Consider the following 21254-nt stretch of genomic DNA (forward strand, 5'->3'; position numbering starts at 1 on the left):
CATTTGCAGGCCATCTATCTCATAGTGAATGGATGGAACCCCAAACATTTAGGAATGATTTTGTAACCCTGTCCAGACAGATACTCTACTCTTTAGATTGTAAGCCCCCTGGGGACAAGAAAACACCTATTGTACCTGAATGTAACTCGCCTTGAACTACTGAGAAAGGCATGAGCTAAATTCAAATCCCTTTTTTATAGGCCTTCTCAAATTTCTTTTTATTGTAGTGTGATAAGTTCCTACCATCTTTTATGGTGTAGACCAAACTCATAATCTTTTAGACCTGATCGCCCGAGAGAGCCGATCACGTCCTGGCAGAGGGGGGCTGACGAGCGGCCTGTTGCCACCCCAGAGCAGAGACCGCACGGGTCCGCCTGGAGCTGCTCCTTTACCGGCCCAGCCTCACCTGACAATAAAGAATGAGAACGTGGATGCAGAAGCTCACAGGTTTGCTTGCTGTGTTTTGAATGAATGAATGACGGTGGTGCAGGTGAGTGGAAACAGAGACTAACCCAATGTCTCAATTACCTACAATGGACTAGATAGACTCGCTTTCACTACAATCTATTACACCTCTTTGTTTTAATCCCCTCGTAGACTCACCATGGAAAGAGGGAATAGAGAATCGCAGCGCCGGGTTATGACTGATGATCGCTGCAGTATATTGTAAGTAGCAGCGGCCCACGAAAAGAGGGAATAGAGAATCGCAGTGTTGGGTTATGACTGATGACCGCTGCATTGTACTGCAAGCAGCAGCGGCCGTCAATACAAAGACGCGTTCCAGTCCTAAGGTCATACCTGACCCAGAAGATCCCGAGGATCCCCAGATCTGGCTTTTACACCGTCCCCAGCTCCCAAGAGTAGCGATGACCCGAGCTGCTAAATGACGCGACTCTTGCTAAACACCTGACTCCTCCGTTTGCCACTGAAGCAACACATACACTTCAAGAAAACCAGCGTAAAATCCAACAGATGCCAGACAACCAGCCTACAACTCTACCCAACCAACAGCACAACGCCCTTGTTAATGGAACCTCCTTGCCTCCAACCACTGAACAGCGCCTGGAGCAATAGAGCTCTGTGCCCAGGACATCACCCCCGAGCATCTAATTGTGAGTAACCTACCATCCCAAACTGACACCAAAATGAACACAATCAAAATACTCCTCTAACAATCTACTCCCTGTCACTGATCCACCTAACACTATCCATCCCACTTACAGAAAATAATATCATACCCATCCTACAACATCACCGAAGGCTGACCAAACATTCCACACTTCACCAAACTGACACCCATCAAAATAAAGCATTGCCCCATGTACGCTGCATTGAGCCTGCCATGAGTAGGAAAGCGCGGGGTACAAATGTAACAAAAAAAAAAGGAAGTCTATCTAAATACGGACAATACCAACAAAACGGAAGGAAAGATCACAACAAACACATACCACCCAATGAACGACAACTACTAAAAATCCACACATCACTAAACCTAGCAGCCCCATACCAAAATATCCAAGTGGGCTACATTAATGCTAGGTCTGTAGTTAACAAAACAACAACAATATCAGATTGGATCATCTCAGAAAACCTTGATCTTATCTTCTTCAACAAAACATGGATTCACGATCAAAAGGATCCCATAATCCTTGAACTATGCCCTCCAGGCTACAAAATCACTCACTGGACCAGAATGGAAAAGTGAGGAGGAGGCATAGCAATAATCTACCGAACCCAATTCACCACTGAAACCATCGCCGAATCCATAACACCCCAACTAGAAATTACATCATTCAGAATCCATAACAAATCCCTGATTGATCATCTAAACTACGTCCTATTTTACAGACCACCCGGAAACTGGAATGAAAGCCAGCCTACTTTCACGGACTTAATCTCAAACACTTGTGTAAACAGCTCCAATACATTAATACTAGGCAACATAAACCTTCACCTAGAAGACCCCCAACTCCACCAACCCACGTGAATGCAAAGACTTCCTACAGTCCTGGGATCTCAAATGGCCTCACATGCAAGCTACCCACATCAAAGGACACACACTACACCTCCTATCACACAAACTGTCCACAGATCATAATCTATTAATAACAGACATCACATGGACAGAAACACCATGGACCGACCACTACAAACTAAACCTATCCCTAGATTGGCGGAAGAAGGGACTAAACCATACACCAGCACGCACAACCTACACCATGAGAGGGCAAATAGATCCACAAGTATTCTGGCAACTGATATATGACAATGAATGGAAAACACGTACGGACTCCATACACTACCTCAACCATTGGGAGGACAGATGCAGAAGCGTACTAAATGAAATAGAGCCCTTAAAGACAAGAATATCAAGAAGACAAAACTCAATACCATGGTTCAATGACGAATTAAAAAAACTCAAAACACAATCCAGGAAACTTGAATGAGCATGGAAAGAAACAAAAGATGAACATACACTCAATGAATGGAAACAAGGACACAGAAAATACAAATACGCAATAAGACAAACCAAAAGGTCCTATTACAAAACTAAAATAGGACCGCATTACAAAGACATGAAAAAACTATTTCAACTCGTTACTAGACACCACCCCTATCACCACAACCAACACAGACACCCCACCCGCAGACAAACTTGCTAACACAATTACGCAGCACACTTCCTCAACACAACACTGACATCAAAAACTTCTTCAACGACCTGGACTAAATCCCTGGTGGATGCCCAGCTGACCGCTTCTGGTCAACATTTACTCTCCTCACCACTGAATCTGTCCCAAAAATGACTCGTAGGTTTGCCAACACCCACTGCAAACTGGACATATGTCCCAGTCATCTACTCAAATCCGCCCCTGACCGCTTCATAACAGACCTCACATCCCACCTAAACTTCATGTTACAACAAGGTCTCTTCCCCGAGCAATATGGCAACATCATACTCACCCCAATACCAAAAGACGCCAAGAAAAACACAAACAACCTAACCAATTACCGCCCAGTTGCATCCATACCACTAGTAGTCAAACTGATGGAGAGCTTGGTGACTAAACAGTTTACAGAATACATGGACAAGTTCTCAATACTACATGACTCACAGTCAGGGTTCCGCCCACCACCACAGTACCGAAACTGTCCTAGTCACACTCCTGGCCAAATTCAAGCAAGAAATAGCCACAGGTAAAAGTATACTTCTCCTCATATTCGACATGTTGAGCGCATTCGACATGGTAAACCACAATATACTACTAAGACTCCTTGGCCATTTTGGGATTGATGGAAATGAACTTAACTGGATAAAGGGTTTTCTAACCACCAGAACTTACCGAGTAAAATAAAACTCAAACATATCATCACCGTGGAAAGCTACCTGTGGAATACCTCAAGGATCACCATTATCACCAATACTCTTCAACATGATGATGATCCCACTGGCAAAGTCCCTATCCAACCGAGGCCTCAACCCGTTCATCTATGCAGACGACGTCACAATCTACATTGCCTTCAGCCATGACTTGACAGAAATAACCAATGAAATCAATGCCAGCCTGAACATCATGAACTCCTGGGCAAATTCATTCCAACTGAAACCGAACACTGAAAAAACACAATGCCTCATCATAAGTACGTAAGTACATCCTCTCATCTAAACATAACAAGTACAAACCCACAACCATAAACACCCTAGAACACACCCTCCCTACTTCAGACAGCCTAAAAATACTCGGCGTCACAATCGGCCACAACCTTACCCTTGAGAGCCAAGTAAACTCCGTAATAAAGAAAATGTTCTACTTAATGTGGAAACTTAAACGAATAAAACCTTTCTTCCCGAGGGAAATCTTTCGAAACCTAATACAATCAATGGTCCTAAGCCATGCAGATTACTGCAACGCAATCTATGCGGAATGTAAAGAACAACTCGCAAAAAAACTCCAGACCGCCCAAAACACAGCTGCCAGGCTGATATTTGGTAAATCACGCTTCAAAAGTGCTAAATCCCTCCGAGAAAAGCTGCACTGGCTCCCAATTCAAGAACGTATCATCTTCAAAATCTGCACATTTGTCCACAAAATTATCTACGGCATAGTCCCAGGATACATGACAGACCTCATAGATCTACTAACCAAAAACAGAATCGGATCATCACAATCATTTTTTTTATTTTTGTTACATTTGTACTCCGCGCTTTCCCACTCATGGCAGGCTCAATGCGGCTTACATATTATATACAGGTACTTATTTGTACCTGGGGCAATGGAGGGTTAAGTGACTTGCCCAGAGTCACAAGGAGCTGCCTGTGAGAACTCAGTTCCTCAGGACCAGAGTCCACCACCCTAACCACTAGGCCACTCCTCCACTCATACCTAAACTTACATTACCCAAATTGCAAAGGACTTAAATACAAAACAACTTACGCATCCAGCTTCTCCTACGGAAGCGCACAACTATGGAATGGACTCCCAAAAGCTGTAAAAACAATCCATGACCATCTAAACTTCAGAAAATCACTAAAAACCAACCTCTTCAAAAAGGCTTACCCCACTGATCCAACGTAAATCCCCACACCCAGTAACACAGCTTAACCAATGATCGTACTGGACAATATACAATCTTCATTCCCTTCGATCTTCACGGTGCCTGACACACACCTACCACATTCGACCACAATACAACCTTTTATTTGTTATCAACCGACTGGCGAACGCCTTTACGGTACTATGTAAGCCACATTGAGCCTGCAAATAGGTGGGAAAATGTGGAGTACAAATGTAACAAATAATAATAATAATAAAATAATAGAGAACAGGATGCACAAACTCCATTGTGTAGACTTACTCTTGCAGAGTGGTTTATCTATTTAAGCACTTGATTCAAATTAGTCAACTAAGGGCTTCTTTTACAAAGCGGTGCTACCAATTAGCATGCGCTGAATATAAAGAAGCTCATGGGAATCGAATGGCCTTCTTCACATTCAGCATGTCGCTAAGCGGTAGCGTCACTTTGTAAAAGGAGCCTCGTGTGCTAAGTAAATAAGGGGTTCACATAATATTTCAAACACTAATTCTGAACTAAGTCATTGTTTATTGTACAATATTGTGTTTCAAAAACCATTGAATAGTTTAATATTCATCTTTTTATCGCATACTCAAAGACTGGTTTCAATTAAACAAGGTATTCTGGGGTTCATAAGCTTTTTCTCAGCACAGTGTATAAATACACCACTGCCACAAGCTTTGTGTTTTATATACTGCTGTTGCAGATATCTTTTTTTCAATTATTGCTTGTTTTTCCAATTATATATATGTTATTGAAAATGTATTTTATATTTTGTTTCCTTTGAACAGTATTGTGTTTGATGAAATTCTCCCTTCCAATAATGCATTTAAATATTTTCACAGTACCTGTATGCTTTAGGATCCTCAATATCTTCTGCTGCTTTCTCCATATCAAGTTCCTTCTGTTAAGAACAGCCCCCACGAAGAAATTATTTAAAGCACAGAATAAACAATCCCAAACTATGTATAAATTGGTAAATTTTCAAGCAGTTGGGATCTATGCAGGTGAAAAAAAGGAATTACACAGACAGGCTGAACGAGCACAAAAAGTGGAAGATTTCAAACGCAAGTCACAAGATGACCAAAAGTGTTTAAAGATTGTATTCTCCAATATTAAAAACAGGACGCGCTGCTACATATGACCCAACACGGGCCTTGTTTCAGCTATGAAGTCTTCTTCAGGGATCCTGTTAAACATGCGCACAAAGACAATCCAAACTGTGCTAAAACATTGCCACATGGGACATTAAAAGCAGGATGAGTAAATACAATGTCCCAATGGTAGTCTCAAAAGAAACAAAGAAACAGAGTGCTACCATATCTTAATGCTAAAAAGCAGGTTCTGTATGGCGAAATCGCCCAAAGGAGCAAGTGACGTATAAGTCCATATACTTCCACTTTTTTGCTCATTTGGACTCCCTTGTGAAGTGTTGGTATTCTTTCCCTTGCTTTTGTTACTACAGACAGGCTGAATTCACAAACAGCAGATTTTCAGTCGCCTACAAGTATCTACATATTCTCATAATACATGTATCTTTAGCTGCAAAGAAGTACTGCAGTTGGCACATTGGCTCATGTATCTTTAGTTACATAGAAAAGAGGCATTTGAGAGGGGCATAGTGTTTGGAAACCATGCATGTGTATTAGAGGTTAATATTCAGAAACAGGAAATCCAGTTAAAGATAACAAGAAAATTTATCCAGTTATCTTTAACCAGATATTCAAAGCCTTAGTGTTTAAGGGAGGTAGTTATTAAAATGTGCTACTACAATAACATACTTGTATTGCAGTAGTGAAAAAATCAGTGTCCAGTGGAAGCTCTTAATTAAATCATTCAGAAATGCTCTGTGCTGTCACTTAACTAAATAATACCAGTAGCATGAACCATAACAATTTTAAATGCGTGACTTGGTTTTAGATTGACAAATCATCTCATGATTCACCCATGTGAAACATGGCCCATATTGGCTAGGGTGGATGGGACTTGATATATTGCCTTTCTGTGGTTACAATCAAAGCGGTTTACATATTATATATAGGTACTTATTTTGTACCTGGGGCAATGGAAGGTTAAGTAACTTGCCCAGAGTCACAAGAAGGTGCAGTGGGAATTGAACCTAGTTCATCAAGATCAAAGTCCACTGCACTAACCATTAGGCTACTCCTCCGTCCAAGGCTAGATTGGTCCTCTTTGAACTCATGAGACTCTACAAAGATAAGTGCCATCCATTTTATTTAAAATGCTAAGAAAAGAAAAAAAATTGAAAATAAGGCTAAATAATAAAGAGAACATGACCGATGATGATTAAGGTGAATCATGAGCTGATGTGCCCTGAAAAAGACAGGTACAAATCAAGGTAAGGTATACACATATGAGTTTATCGTGGGCAGACTAGATGGACCGTGCAGGTCTTTTTCTGCCATCATCTACTATGTTACTATATGAAACAAGTCACCTCTAAGGTCCTTAAAACATTTAAAATTGTTATGGTTCAGGCTGCTGATATTATTTAGTTTAGTGACAGCGCTGAGCATTTGTGGATGATTATATTGCTGTAGTGCACATTAACTGAAATTACCATAGGACACCTCATTATTATATAAATCAAATAACATAGCTCAAAGCTGGCATTATTTTTCTTGCCCGGGCGCATCTTAAAGAGATCAGACATTACAAAGAATCTAATTCTCCCTTCAGTTCCCCTCTGAATACAACCCCCCTCCAAACATCCCCCCCCCCAAGAACCCTCACCCTCCTGTAGGCCCCCTTTGGCCTACCTTTTAAAATATCTGGTGACTAGGGGTTCCAGGGAAGGAGCGATCCACAGTGGCTCCTGCCTCTGCTAGATTCAAAATGGCACTAACATTTTGAGACTGTGACACTGGGGATTGCTTCTGTCATGAAACCCGTAGACACCAAGGATTTGAATAGGTAGGTCCTAAAATGCCTATAGGAGGATGAGGGGGTCTTTGAGAGGGGAGGGGTCTCTTCATGGGGTTTATGATAGATGATCTTCTGGTGGTGGGTGGGAAGAGTTGGGATGGGGATGTCTTCAGGAGGGAGGAAGTGTTTGGGAAGCTTTGGAAAGAGGGTGTTGTCTTCAGGAGGGGTTTTGAGGGGGAAAGAGAATATTTTTTATAATGCTCAGCACATTTAAGATGCAGCCGCCTGGGAGCACTGAGCACAGGTTAGAAGCCCAGGCTCCTCGGCAGCAAAATCAATGTAACTTATGAAGTTGATTACAAGCTGTGTTATTTGTGTACCACAAGAGTCACTAACCTAATTTGCAGAACTGAGATACCGTAGGTTAGTGATTCCCATGGTACATTAAGGCGGGATAAAACCCCAACTTTTACCACATCTTAAGAACTATCCCCCTAAGTTTGTGATCTGAAAATTGCTGGTAAAGTTATCCAGATAACTTTAGGAAAGTGATTTTTCTAGCTAGGGGTGTAGTTATGAACATGGACTACTATGAAGACGTGTTATTTTATCGCTAACTTATACTATTAGTGGTGAAGAATGAGCAAAAGGAAAGTTACATCTAAACTGGTTCCTACTAATATAACAGCAGTGAGTGGACCTATAGGTGATTTCTTTCTTTTTTTTATACATTTTATGGCCTTCAAGAAAAGTAACTTTCTGAAACTACTATCTTTCTGAATGGAAAGAAAATAGTGCAGAACTGTTCTTGTTTTCAGTTTTCTACTGGGCTACTGCATCATAAACAATGGGATCTGAGATAACTGAGGCAGGGATAGGCTTGTGTGGCTGCTTGTCAAAAAGTTTCAACCTGATTGGTAAAGTGAATCAGAGTGCTTCTTCCTTCTCCCCCTTTGCAATGTGGTTTCACTGTGTCTGGCCCCATATTGCAAAGTTGTCATAACTGATAGGCATGAATGAGAATTGAACTCATTCCAGCCCCAATAGTTATTCAGTTTGTTTAAAGGAACACAAACCAAAAATGTCTTCATTTGTCATGTTTTACCACATGTTTGAAAATAAATGCACATCCCTAGTATTTGACTTCTCTCTTAACTCTGTTGGAGCTCCTCTCAATTTCTTTCCCACATTGTACTGTAATATGTAATGTGCTTTTGAGTTGTTTTAAATTTAACTTGTCCTGATTGGTGCCAAAAAAAGGGTATCTTACAGTTCAGAGATGACAGGAAATTAAAGTACTTACCCTTGGAGAGGGCACCTTAGCTTTCCTGCCCTTCATCTCTTTTTCAATGTCCTCCTGGAGGAGGATGCTGAAAGTGAAGATGTTGCCATCAGCACCACAGGTAATTAGGAACTGGCCTTCATAGCTGGAGGTGAGGGCCTGAATGCATCCATAGTCATTGTCATGGACGTTGAGGGTCCAGTATCCTTGGATGGAACTCAGCAAGGGATCATTGTTTAGCAAAGGGTAGACCCGCACTGCTCCATCTTCCATGCCACAGAACATTAAATTCTTATTGGAGCTACAGATCAAATAGAAAGGTGTTGGGATAAGACACTGACAAATAGGCAGCATTGTTGGTTCCAATTCCCTGATTTCCAAAGATAATACACCTGATTTACATTATCTTATAGCCCAAATTCAGATTCACAAAATTTCTAAGCATTTCCCCTCTTGAAAACATAGTTGGGTGAATATTTAAAAGCACTTATCTGGATTGCAGCACATGCTATCTGGACAAGTGCCACTGGCTGGGCCTATCCAACAATTTCCAGCCACACTATTTGGACAATACCAATGAAAGTCACTAGTGATTGCCCTGGTACTATATGCATAGTGCTTGGGAGGAGCATAGGCAGTCCTCAGACTTATCGATAGCAGCAATATTCAGCCCGCTATCTAGATAGGCTAGACAGGACTGCAAAAAGGCTATCCTAACTTATCTGGAGAGCTTATCCAGATAGCAAACTGAACATCACCACTATCTGGATAATGTTGCCATTTGCCACTCTATTGGGATATTTAACATCAGCCACTATCCGGACACTGGCAAAGAACACATTTTTTTTTGTTAGCGGAGGGGGGGGGGGGGGGGGGTTGGGTTTTTAAAATATTGTCAGTTGGCTCTGAGAGACAACAGTATTAGATTGCAGTGATGCACATACCCTTATGGAGAAATTAACTTTTAAAGTCTTTGCTCTGCGATAAAGGCCTTCGAGTAGGATAAACACAGAGATCACTATATGGGAATAAAAGTATAAGGTATTTCCACTCAAGTAAAACATAACTGATTCACCGAACAACCCCCCCCCCCCCCCCCCCGAGAGCACACATGGGTGTAAGCTGTATGAAATGGCAGGTACAACTCTAACAGCAAAGGGGAGAGGGTAACCTGCATGGAGCAGCAAGTTCAATCCTGGCCACCTACCTGGGGAGACTTGATGAAACATGCTGGTTTTTATCTGCCATCATTTACTGTGTGACTAAGAGGGGGATTTTCAAAATAATGTCAAAGTCCAAAAAAACAAAAAAAAAGTCCTACCCATAACGTCCAAAGAAAAGGTCCATCTCACAGCCATAATCAAACAGGAAAAACATCTAAATTTCCTGTTCGATTATAGCTGCGAGATGGACGTTTTTGCGCTGAAAACATCCAAAATGAGTAGCCCTTCTCACAAATTGAAATGTCCAAGTTTTGAACGACGAAAAAACAGCATCATGAACATCTGTCTGGCATCATTTTCAAAAATATGGCCACACAAACATCTCTGCAGAACAGAGGAGTAGCTTAGTGGTTAGTGTGGTGGACTGTAAACCAAGGACACAGGTTCAAACCCCCCTGTAACTCTTTTTTGTAAACGTGATCCCTCCAGGACCTGAAAATATGTACTGTACCTGAATGTACAAAACTTCAACAGCCTTCAGATTTGCAGGTGTCATATATATTTAGGTACAGTAGGTATTTTTCTGTTTCAGGAAGGCTCAGAATTATTTAAAAAAGGAATTGAAAAGGGACTTGGACCTGGGTTGCTTGGCTCACAGTCCACTGCACTAACCACTAGGCTACTCCTCTTACCTACTTGCTACTTTCTTCAGAATGGCTATAATACCCACAGCTGACAAACAGCCTTGGTTTTCCTTTCCAGATTCCCTTTCAGTGGAGAGGGAGGGGAACAGCAACCACTGAAGGATTAAGGAAGGTCATGACTTAATTCCTCCAGTGGTCAGCTGCTCAGTTAGAGCAACATTTTGTAACTTACGTACATAAGTATTGCCATACTGGACAGACCAAAGGTCCATCAAGCCCAGCATCCTGTTTCCAACAGTGGCCAATCCAGGTCACAAATACCTGGCAAGATCCCAAACAAGCACAAAACATTTTATGCTGCTTATAAGCAGTGGATTTTCCCCAAGTCCATTTTAATAATGGTCTATGGACATTTCCTTTAGGAAGCTGTCCAAACCTTTTTTAAACTCTGCTAAGCTAACTGCCTTTACCACATTGTCTGGCAACAAATTCCAGAGTTTAAATACACATTGAGTGAAGAAAAATTTGTTTTAAATTTACTACTTTGTAGCTTCATTGAATGCCCCCTAGTCCTAATATTTTTGGAAAGAGTAAACAGACGCTTCACGTCTACCCTTTCCAATCCACTCATTATTTTATAGACCTCTATCATATCTCCCCCTCAGCTGTCTTTTCTCCAAGCTGAAGAGCCCTAGCCACTTTAGCCTTTCCTCATAGGGAAGTCGTCCCATCCCCTTTATCATTTTCATCGCCCTTCTCTGTACCTTTTCTAATTCCACTATATCTTTTTTGAGATGCGGCGACCAGAATTGAACACAATATTCGAGGTGCAGTCGCACCATGGAGTGTTACAAAGGCATTACATCGTCCTCATTTTGTTTTCCATTCCTTTCCTAATAATACCTAACATTCTATTTGCTTTCTCAGCCGCCACAGCACACATAGTAACATAGTAGATGACGGCAGAAAAAGACCTGCACGGTCCATCCAGTCTGCCCAACAAGACAACTCATATGTGCTACTTTTTGTGTATACCCTACTTTGATTTGTACCTGTGCTCTTCAGGGCACAGACCGTATAAGTCTGCCCAGCACTATCCCCGCCTCCCAACCACCGGCTCTGGCATAGACCGTATAAGTCTGCCCAGCACTATCCCTGCCTCCCACCACCGGCTCTGGCACAGACTGTATAAGTCTGCCCTCCCTAGTCCTGCCCAAAATACGCCCCCTTGCTATTTGGATGACCTGCAGTGTGAAATGTCCAAATTCTGACTTTACAAAATTAGGATTTTGACATTTTTAGCAGATGGACCTTTTTTTTAGGCACTTTAAGATGTCCGTCTGCTTTGAAAATGAGGATCCCAGAGAAAAAAATTTTTCAGTTAGATTCCTCGCTATATTTTAAAACTGCAAAACCTCACAAAGCATTTGAAGTTTGATGTCTTTGAATGAAGAATGTTGTGCACATTAGAGTAACCACCTATGCTTTGCTACTACTACAAGTACCCATGGGAGTTTTAATCTCAGCTCAGCTGATATCTCAGTTAATGAAAAAATCATTACCTGAAATGTATCTTTTCAATTGAGTTGTTGTCTGTGTACTCCATGGGTACAACATCAAAAGGTTCGTCCTTCCTCAAGGAAAAGTCATTTTGGTCATTTTGCTCTTCTGGGAACTTGCAGTGATACAAGAATCCTGAATCATAGCCACCCTGAAGAAGAAAATGAATAGGATGGACAGCCCATAAAGGTATATGATCTGCTGAAAGGATGCTGTAGAAAAAAAGGCTGATGACCTCAAGACGTCATTCTATATAATAAATGATAACAGTTTTCAAAGCAAGCTTGCTGCATTAAAAATGGATTAAGGTTGCTAAATTGTCATAGCTGAAAATTGCCCCACTTTCACTATCTGAAAGTACATGCATAGTTCTACTGCATTCATGCAGTTAGGAATTTCTGAGGGATGTGTTTAGGTATGCATACTAGTTTACCTCATTTTGTGTCCTGCGCAAAATGGCAGGTACACAATACATGAAATTTTCACTACACTTAGAGGTGTTCCCTAGAACATATTTATCTTGGAAAGGAAAAGTATATGTTACATTATATCACATTACATGTGACATTTGTAGCCCACCATTACCTCAAGAGTTCATAGTGGCTCACATTACGAATAGCTGAGCATTCTCAGGATAAATTACAGACATATTTTCAAAGCACTTAGACTTACAAAGTTACATTGTAACCTATGGAACTTTGTAAGTCTAAGTGCTTTGAAAATGAGCCCCAGAATGAACTTAATATAACCCCCTACCCCCACCGATATTAAAAAAAGAATTTTCCTGGTGTATAGTGGACCTTCCACCTCCCCTGATGTGACCAGTACCAGCCACTCTTCCACTCCCTCCCCCCCAACAGTATCCACTGGTCCCCTACCTCCTGACTTTAAAAAAAACCCTTCCCCCGACATGACTGGCCCGCTCCCTCCCTTCTGACTTATTATTGCCCTGGTGTCTAGTGGCACTCTTCTCTCCCTCCCTCCCTCCCTCCCTTCCAACCTAAATTTAAAAAAAAGAATTTTAGAAAAGTCCATGGTATCAAGTGGAGACCTCTGACACCTTCCTACTCCCTCTTATACCTGTACCTTAAGCAAGGCAGAAGTGATGCTTACTCGCTTCTGCCTACAAGCCATCATCTCCAAAATGGCGGCGCCCTACCCCATTTGGTGCATCCCTAGGGTGCACCATACAGGGCAGGACACCACCATTTTTCAAGCTGGCAGCACCAGAGGCAAGAGCAAGTGAACATCACTCCTGTATCCCATTTTAAGGTACAGTGGGTGGCCTGGGGGAGATGTCGGGGGTGGGAGGGTGCTACTAGATACCATAGATTTAATTTTTTCAGTCAGAGAAAGGTGGGGGGGGGGGGGTTGGGTCTGGAAAGTGGGTCTCTAGACTTCCGGGGAAGATGTTTAAAGTGTGGGTACAGAAGTTGGGGAGAGGGGGGGCCACTAGACTACCAGGAAATGTCTTGAACTGTGGGATGGAAGGGCAGGTTGGATCATCGGGGAGGGGAGGGAGGGGGCAACTAGACTACCAGGGAATGCCAACACAAGGGGGCTCATTTTCAAAGCACTTAGCCTTCCAAAGTTCCATAGGTTTCTATGGAACTTTGGAAGGCTAAGTGCTTTGAAAATATGCCTCAAGGTATCCAGGTCAGGGAGAGATTAGATGCCGGTAGACACCCACTTCCCTCAACCAACGCATCTATGCTGCCTCAGACCTTGCAAAATTTTCCCGCAGTAGGCACATGTCAAAACCCACTCAATAGCAAATCGCTGCATCTGCATTCATTTCAATGCAATGTGCGGTCAGGGTTTCCATGCTGAAATCTTTTCCGATTTGTTATCCCGCAATAAAATGGTGTTAAACCCATGGTAAATGCATGGGAAGTTTTCTGCATTAGCTCCTGAGGGGAGAAGAAGAGCCAGGGATAGGATTCTCCAGGTCAGGCAACACAGAGAAATGACTTCTAGGTCAGGGATGGGAGAGACAGAATGTGACAGCTGGGGGTAGAGGAAGGAGAAAGAGATTCAAATAACTATACTGACATGGCAATTTTACATGTGCTGCCAAAGTAATACATTTGCTGGTATATGAAATGCAAGAAAGAAAAAGTACAGTGCATAGAAATTTTGTGAGGTGCTCATCCCACGCCTGGAAAAAAAAAAACAAGACTGTAGGGATGCCTCCTCTTATGCAGCCACAGTGAACAGGAACAACCAGGTTAACAGCTTCTCTGACTGTGCCTAGGTTTGGCTGCCTGTATTATGCATCTAGTAATGAACATCAGCTCTTGGCTCCTAACTTCTCTCCTCTGAACCTGGCCATTTTCTCTTTAAGAGTGCCTAAATTTAGGTACTCATGGTCCGATGCACAAAGCTTACTGTGCTGTTAACGTTTGCTTTAGACTGGTTGCAGCCAGTCTAAAGCAAACATTATTTAGCCAGTAATGCACAAAGGGGTTTTCCATGGCTCTAGTCTAAGATCTGCCGTTAGCAGCTACCAAAAACCCTATTCAAATGCATTACAAAGAGCTCATTAGTATTAAAATGAGCATTCTGAGTAATGCATAGTCAGTTCCATGCACGGAGCAGCTACCTTTAACGTGCAAAAGTTTATAGCAGGTCTGGACCTGTCGTTATGGGTAGTAGTCTGCTTGCACTGTATAGTAGTGCAAGCAGACTACCCCCCACAAGGTAGGCGCTCAAGTGCACGGATCCCCATAAACCCCCCAGAACCTTTTGGTATCCCTGGTGGTCCAGTAGACTGTCTCCTGACCCCCTTGGTGCCTCCCAACCCCTACTGCAAAGAGCCCCTGGTGGTCCAGTGGCCCCGATCCTCCTCACGCCTCCTGACCCCCCCCCCCCCCAAAAAAAATATCCCCAGTGGTTCCAGTGGATCTCCGACATCACACCAATTCCCCACACCCCCTCCCAACCCCCAAGCAAGAATTGCAAACTCCTAACCCCCTCCTGCCCACCCCCCAGGGAAATATATTCCTGGTAGTCTAGTGACCCCGTGACCCCTTCCTGACACCCCTCCAAAAGCAACAATGGCCCTGGTGGTCTAGTGACCCCTTCCTTTTTCTGACCTCCCCCCATACCTGGAAAAGGAGGCAGAAGGGCAGGAGCAACACCTCCTACCTTCCTGCCTTGGGCTCTTATATGGCACTTAGCCCCATCCAGTGCATCCCAGGTACGGTTACCATATGGCTCCAGAAAAAGGAGGACGGATTGAGCCAGCCAGGTTTTACTTCCATTGCTTTCCATTGAAAGCAATGGAAGTAAAACCTGGCTGGCTCAATTACTTCCATTGAAAGCAATGGAAGTAAAACCCAGCTGGCTCAATCCGTCCTCCTTTTTCTGGAGCCATATGGTAACCTTAATCCCAGGATGCACCAGGCAGGGCTGGGCACTCCCATTTTGTGTAGGGTGGGCCAAGGCAGGAGGGTGGGAGGAATCACTAGACCACCAGGGCTATTCTTGCCTCGGGGGGGGGGCAGGGTTCAGGGTTTGTGATTCTTGCTTGGGGGGTTGCGAAGGGGTGCAGAGGATTGGTGGGGGGGTCGGGTTCCACTGAGACCACCAGGGATTTTTTTGCAGGGAGGTTGGGAGGCCTGGGTAGGTGCAGAGGGTCAGTTCTGCATTGGAGCAGTCAAATGCATTTGACAGCTTGGAGTCCCAAACAGCGACCGATGCACAAAAGGGGATCCATGAAGCTCATTTGCGTGTGATCCCCTTTGTGCACTGGTTGCTGTTTTACTGAGGCAGCCGTATTTTATGGCTACCTTTGTAGTACATCAAGCTCTCAACTATAAATATTTCCAGTTAAGCAAATTTAGACAATAACTCCTTAAGTTTCGCACCTAGATCTCTTTTTGTGTCCCTGCCATACATGAGATGTTTCTGTTTGTGGGAAGTTTAGAAGAAAATATTTATATGTTGCTATGGTGAGGCAGCCTGGGCAGAGAAATCATATTTGTTAATTCTGTTTAAATTTGGTTCAGTCCTGTAAAGTGGAAGAATGCCATCTGGGTTTAATTGCTCAGAAGTCTAGCTTTTGCTAGACTAGAGGTTAGAAAGGTCAGAGAGAAATGAAACTTTCTTTGTCCCCTTTGAGTGATGGATTGTTAAGGCTAGGTATTATTTACCACATCTGGATGCCATTCAATCTCGAGGGGATCAGCAAGCAAGGCATACTGCAGTTTTAAAAGGATTAGGCTGAATGTTTAGAAGAAGATAGTTTAGATATAGATATTCTTGATAATTTAGATTTTGTCTTATAAGGAATTCTGATTTCTGCTTATTTTAAAATATGTTTTATTCTGTTTAATTAATAAGTTCTATTTCTATGTAGAATATCTTTTCAATTCAGTGTTACATCTTTGACTGACTTTTCAAGTGAGCTTTGTCTGCACTTTAAGAGGTCATCATCTGGTTTGAATTATCCACAGTCCTAGCTAGGTGAAAGAGGTCAGGGAAAGTCAACTCTCTTCTCCTTGATGAATAGCTAAGTGTAGGACTGGTCTTCTGAAAGTAATAACAAACCATGTCTGTGTGCCATTAAGCAAGACTTAGCCCCTCAATGAACTTAAGTTATGAAGTTGATTGGGAATATGAGAATTTAATAATAATAATAAAATGCAGGAGATAGGTGCCACATTGTCTAGTTTGAGAGGCCCCAGGTCATAGGTCAGTTTAGGAAATATCTGAAACCTATGTAACTGATATTTTTAAGTAATGTGTAAGTAATAATTAGTTCAAGACAGGGTAATCAATCTATTCTTTACCATCTGGTGAGAAAGGGGGTCTAGAGAGGTGTAGGACCCTATATAACTGAGAGCAGAAGCAGCTTACGTCAGAAGAAGAGAAGGAGCTGAGACGAGAGAGACAACAGACAGGAGAAGACAGGAGACACAGAGAGAGCTCAGAAGAAGAGACATAGAAGGACAGGACACAGAGAAAGCTAGAGCTGATGTCCTACTTTGTTTGCTGGCAAATAAAGAAGATTTCTCTCTCATTCTGGTGTGTGGTGTTTGACTCCTGAATTACCACAGACTCTGCTAACAATAGTGGTAATTCCTGCAACAACGGACCTTTATCAAGCAAAAAAAAAACTCTTTCTGGAGGAAATGAGAATGAGCTTTCCGTTATGATGAGTCAACTGACAAGTAAATCTAACAACTCTGAGACACAGAGGTTTGTAACGAGGGCTGTTATCCCTCCCTCTGTAGCTTCACTGTCTATAACTTATGCTTGCAGTCAGCATGGTGCCGGTTAAATCAATAGAAATTCACAGGTCCTGCTCCCTCTTCCTGCAAGTTTGAGAAACCATGCACAATACTGTGGTCTGTAACAGTACCATGGCACACAGGGCTCTCTACTGACTACTGCTACTGTTGCCACCACTGCTACTCTACTGCCTTCATGCTTTGAATAAGTAGGGGAAGAAGGAAGAGGGCAAGGGATGGGAGGGGAGATTTGCTATTTTGTTTTCATCATCATCTGGGGTAACATGAATTTTAAAGTATTAAAATGTGACAATCTGGATTAAATAGTGAAGAACAAGTTTTGTTTGTCTAGAAATCCTGCTTGATGGCAAAACGCTATATATTGTTGGAATGGATTCAGCCTGAACCCCCATCATTGCAACTGTGGAGGAAACAAATGCATCATTCACTACATATGGAAAGATTATCTTCATTGGGAAGTAGCTGTAAAAAGATTACCCATTTCATCCAGACATTGACCCCCTTTTCTAGATTCTTTGACTTCTAGGTTACATACAGCAAAAGCTATATACCTGTAGAAGGTATTCTCCGAGGACAGCAGGCTGATTGTTCTCACTGATGGGTAACGTCCATGGCAGCCCCTCTGATCAGAGATCTTCACTAGCAACAGCGTTTGCTAGCCCTCGCGTGCGCATGCATACTGCGCATGCGCGACCGTCTTCCCGCCCGAATGCGAGCGTGCCCGCCAGTCAAATAGAAAGCAAAAGACCAGGGAAGACACAACTCCAAAGGGGAGGTGGGCGGGTATGTGAGAACAATCAGCCTGCTGTCCTCAGAGAATACCTTCTAAAGGTATGTAGCTTTCGCTTTCTCCGACGACAAGCAGGCTGCTTGTTCTCGCTGATGGGGTATCCCTAGCCCCCAGGCTCACTCAAAACAATAAACATTGGTCAATTGGGCCTCGCAACGGAGAGGACTAACTGAGATTGACCTAAACTTATTCAACTAACTGAGAGTGCAGCCTGGAACAGAATAAAAATGGGCCTAGGGGGGTGGAGTTGGATTCTAAACCCCGAACAGATTCTGCAGCACCGACTGCCCAAACCGACTGTCGTGTCGGGTATCCTGCTGAAGGCAGTAATGTGATGTGAATGTGTGGTCGGATGACCACGTCGCAACCTTGCAAATCTCTTCAATAGTGGCTGACTTCAAGTGAGCCACTGACGCTGCCATGGCTCTAACACTATGATGACATGACCCTCAAGAGTCAGCCCAGCCTGGGCGTAAGTGAAGAAAATGCAATCTGCTAGCCAATTAGATATGGTGCGTTTCCCGACAGCCACTCCCCCTTCTGTTGGGATCAAAAGAAACAAACATTTGGGCAGACTGTCTGTGAGGCTGTGTCCACTCCAGATAGAAGGCCAATGCTCGCTTGCAGTCCAATGTGTGCAGCTGACGTTCAGCAGGGCGGGTATGAGGACGGGGAAAGAATGTCGGCAAGACAATTGACTGGTTGAGATGAAATTCCGATACCACCTTCGGCAAGAACCTAGAGTGAGTGCAGAGGACTACTCTGTTATGATGAAATTTAGTATAAGGAGCATGAGCTACCAAGGCTTGCAGCTCACTGACTCTGCAAGCTGAAGTAACTGCCACCAAGAAAATGACCTTCCAAGTCAAGTACTTCAGATGGCAAGAATCGAGTGGCTCAAAAGGAGGTTGCATCAGCTGGGTGAGAACGACATTGAGATCCCATGACACTGTAGGAGGTTTGATGGGGGACTTTGACAAAAGCAAACCTCTCATGAAGCAACCAACTAAAGGCTGTCCCGAGATCGGCTTACCTTCCACACGGTAATGGTATGCACTAATTGCACTAAGATGAACTCTTACAGTGTTGGTCTTAAGACCAGACTGAAACAAGTGCAGAAGGTATTCAAGCAGGGTCCGTGTAGGACAAGAGAGAGGATTTAGGGCCTTGCTGTCACACCAGACGGCAAACCTCCGCCATAGGAAAAAGTAACTCTTCTTAGTGGAATCTTTCCTGGAAGCAAGCAAGATTCTGGAGACACCCTCGGAGAGACCCAAGGAGGTAAAATCTACGCCCTCAACATCCAGGCCGTGAGAGCCAGGGACTGGAGGTTGGGATGCAGAAGCGCCCCCTCGTTCTGAGAAATGAGGGTCGGAAAACACTCCAATCTCCATGGTTCTTCGGAGGACAACTCCAGAAGAAGAGGGAACCATATCTGACACGGCCAAAAGGAAGCGATCAGAAACATGGTGCCTCGATCTTGCTTGAGTTTTAGCAGAGTCTTCCCCACCAAAGGTATGGGAGGATACGCATACAGGAGGCCTTCCCCCCAATCCAGGAGAAAGGCATCCGACGCTAGCCTGCCATGGGCCTGAAGTCTGGAACAGAACTGAGGGACCTTGTGGTTGACTTGAGTGGCAAAAAGATCCACCAAGGGGGTACCCCACACTTGGAAGATCTCGCGTACAACTCTGGAATTGAGCGACCACTCGTGAGGTTGCATAATCCTGCTCAACCTGTCGGCCAGACTGTTGTTTACGCCTGCCAGATACGTGGCTTGAAGAAACATGCCGTTCCAGCGAGCCCAAAGCCACATTCTGATGGCTTCCTGACACAGGGGGTGAGATCTGGTGCCCCCCCTGCTTGTTGATGTAATACATGGCAACCTGATTGTCCGTCTGAATTTGGATAATTTGTTGGGACAGCCGATCCCCGAAAGCCTTTAGAGCGTTCCAGACCGCTCGCAACTCCAGGAGGTTGATCTGAAAACCTTTTTCCTGAAGGGACCAACTCCCTTGGGTGTGAAGCCCATCGACATGAGCTCCCCACCCCAGGAAAGATGCATCCGTCGTCAGCAACTTTTGTGGCTGAGGAATTTGGAAAGGACGTCCCAGAGTCAAATTGGACCGAATTGTCCACCAATGCAGGGATTGGAGAAAACTCGTGGACAGCAGGTCTACATCCTCTAGGTCCCCAGCAGCTTGGTACCACTAAGAAGCTAGGGTCCATTGAGCTGATCTCATGTGAAGTCAGGCCATGGGAGTCACATGCACTGTGGAGGCCATGTGGCCGAGCAATCTCAACATCTGCTGAACTGTGATCTGCTGAGACACCCGCGCCCAGGAAACGAGAGACAGAAGAGTGTCGACCCTCGCTTCTGGAAGGTAGGCACTAGCTGTCTGAGAGTCCAGAAGAGCTCCAATGAATTCTAGTTTCTGGACTGGAAGAAGGTGGGACTTTGGATAATTTATCACAAACCCTAGTAGCTCCAGGAGTCGAATAGTCCTCTGCATGGACTGTAGAGCTCCTGTCTCGGAGGTGTTCTTCACCAGCCAATGGTCGAGATAAGGGAACACGTGCACTCCCAGTCTGCGCAGAGACGCTGCTACGACAGCTAGGCATTTTGTAAACACCCTGGGCGCAGAGGCGAGACCAAAGGGTAGCACACAATACTGAAAATGCCGTGTTCCCAGACGGAATCGAAGATACTGTCTGTGAGCTGGCAGTATTGGAATGTGAGTGTAAGCGTCCTTTAAGTCCAGAGAGCATAGCCAATCGTGTTTCTGAATCATGGGAAGAAGGGTGCCCAGGGAAAGCATCCTGAACTTTTCTCGGACCAGATATTTGTTCAGGGCCCTTAGGTCTAGGATGGGACGCATCCCCCGTTTTCTTTTCCACAAGGAAGTACCTGGAATAGAATCCCAACCCTTCCTGCCCCGGTGGCACGGGCTCGACCGCATTGGCGCTGAGAAGGGCAGAGAGTTCCTCAGCAAGTACCTGCTTGTGGCGGAAGCTGAAGGACTGAGCTCCCGGTGGGCAATTTGGAGGTTTTGAAATCAAATTGAGGGCGTATCCCAGCCGGACTATTTGGAGAATCCA

The 21254-nt window shown here is 43.9% G+C and overlaps 1 protein-coding gene across 1 annotated transcript in view; it reads right to left on the reverse strand.

Moving 5' to 3' along the window:
* The window catches only part of CFAP44 (cilia and flagella associated protein 44), a 444725-nt gene that overhangs the window by 151646 nt on the left and 271825 nt on the right, over positions 1-21254 (reverse strand). Inside the window, exons 17-19 of the mRNA XM_030203902.1 lie at positions 12113-12261; positions 8765-9044; positions 5424-5479 (exon numbers count right to left, since the gene is read on the reverse strand). Of these exons, the coding sequence (XP_030059762.1) occupies positions 5424-5479; positions 8765-9044; positions 12113-12261 (485 nt within the window). The remainder of the gene's footprint in view (positions 1-5423; positions 5480-8764; positions 9045-12112; positions 12262-21254) is intronic.

The sequence above is a fragment of the Microcaecilia unicolor genome, chromosome 5 (genome assembly GCF_901765095.1).
Source record: "Microcaecilia unicolor chromosome 5, aMicUni1.1, whole genome shotgun sequence".
In the NCBI taxonomy this organism is placed as follows: domain Eukaryota; kingdom Metazoa; phylum Chordata; class Amphibia; order Gymnophiona; family Siphonopidae; genus Microcaecilia; species Microcaecilia unicolor.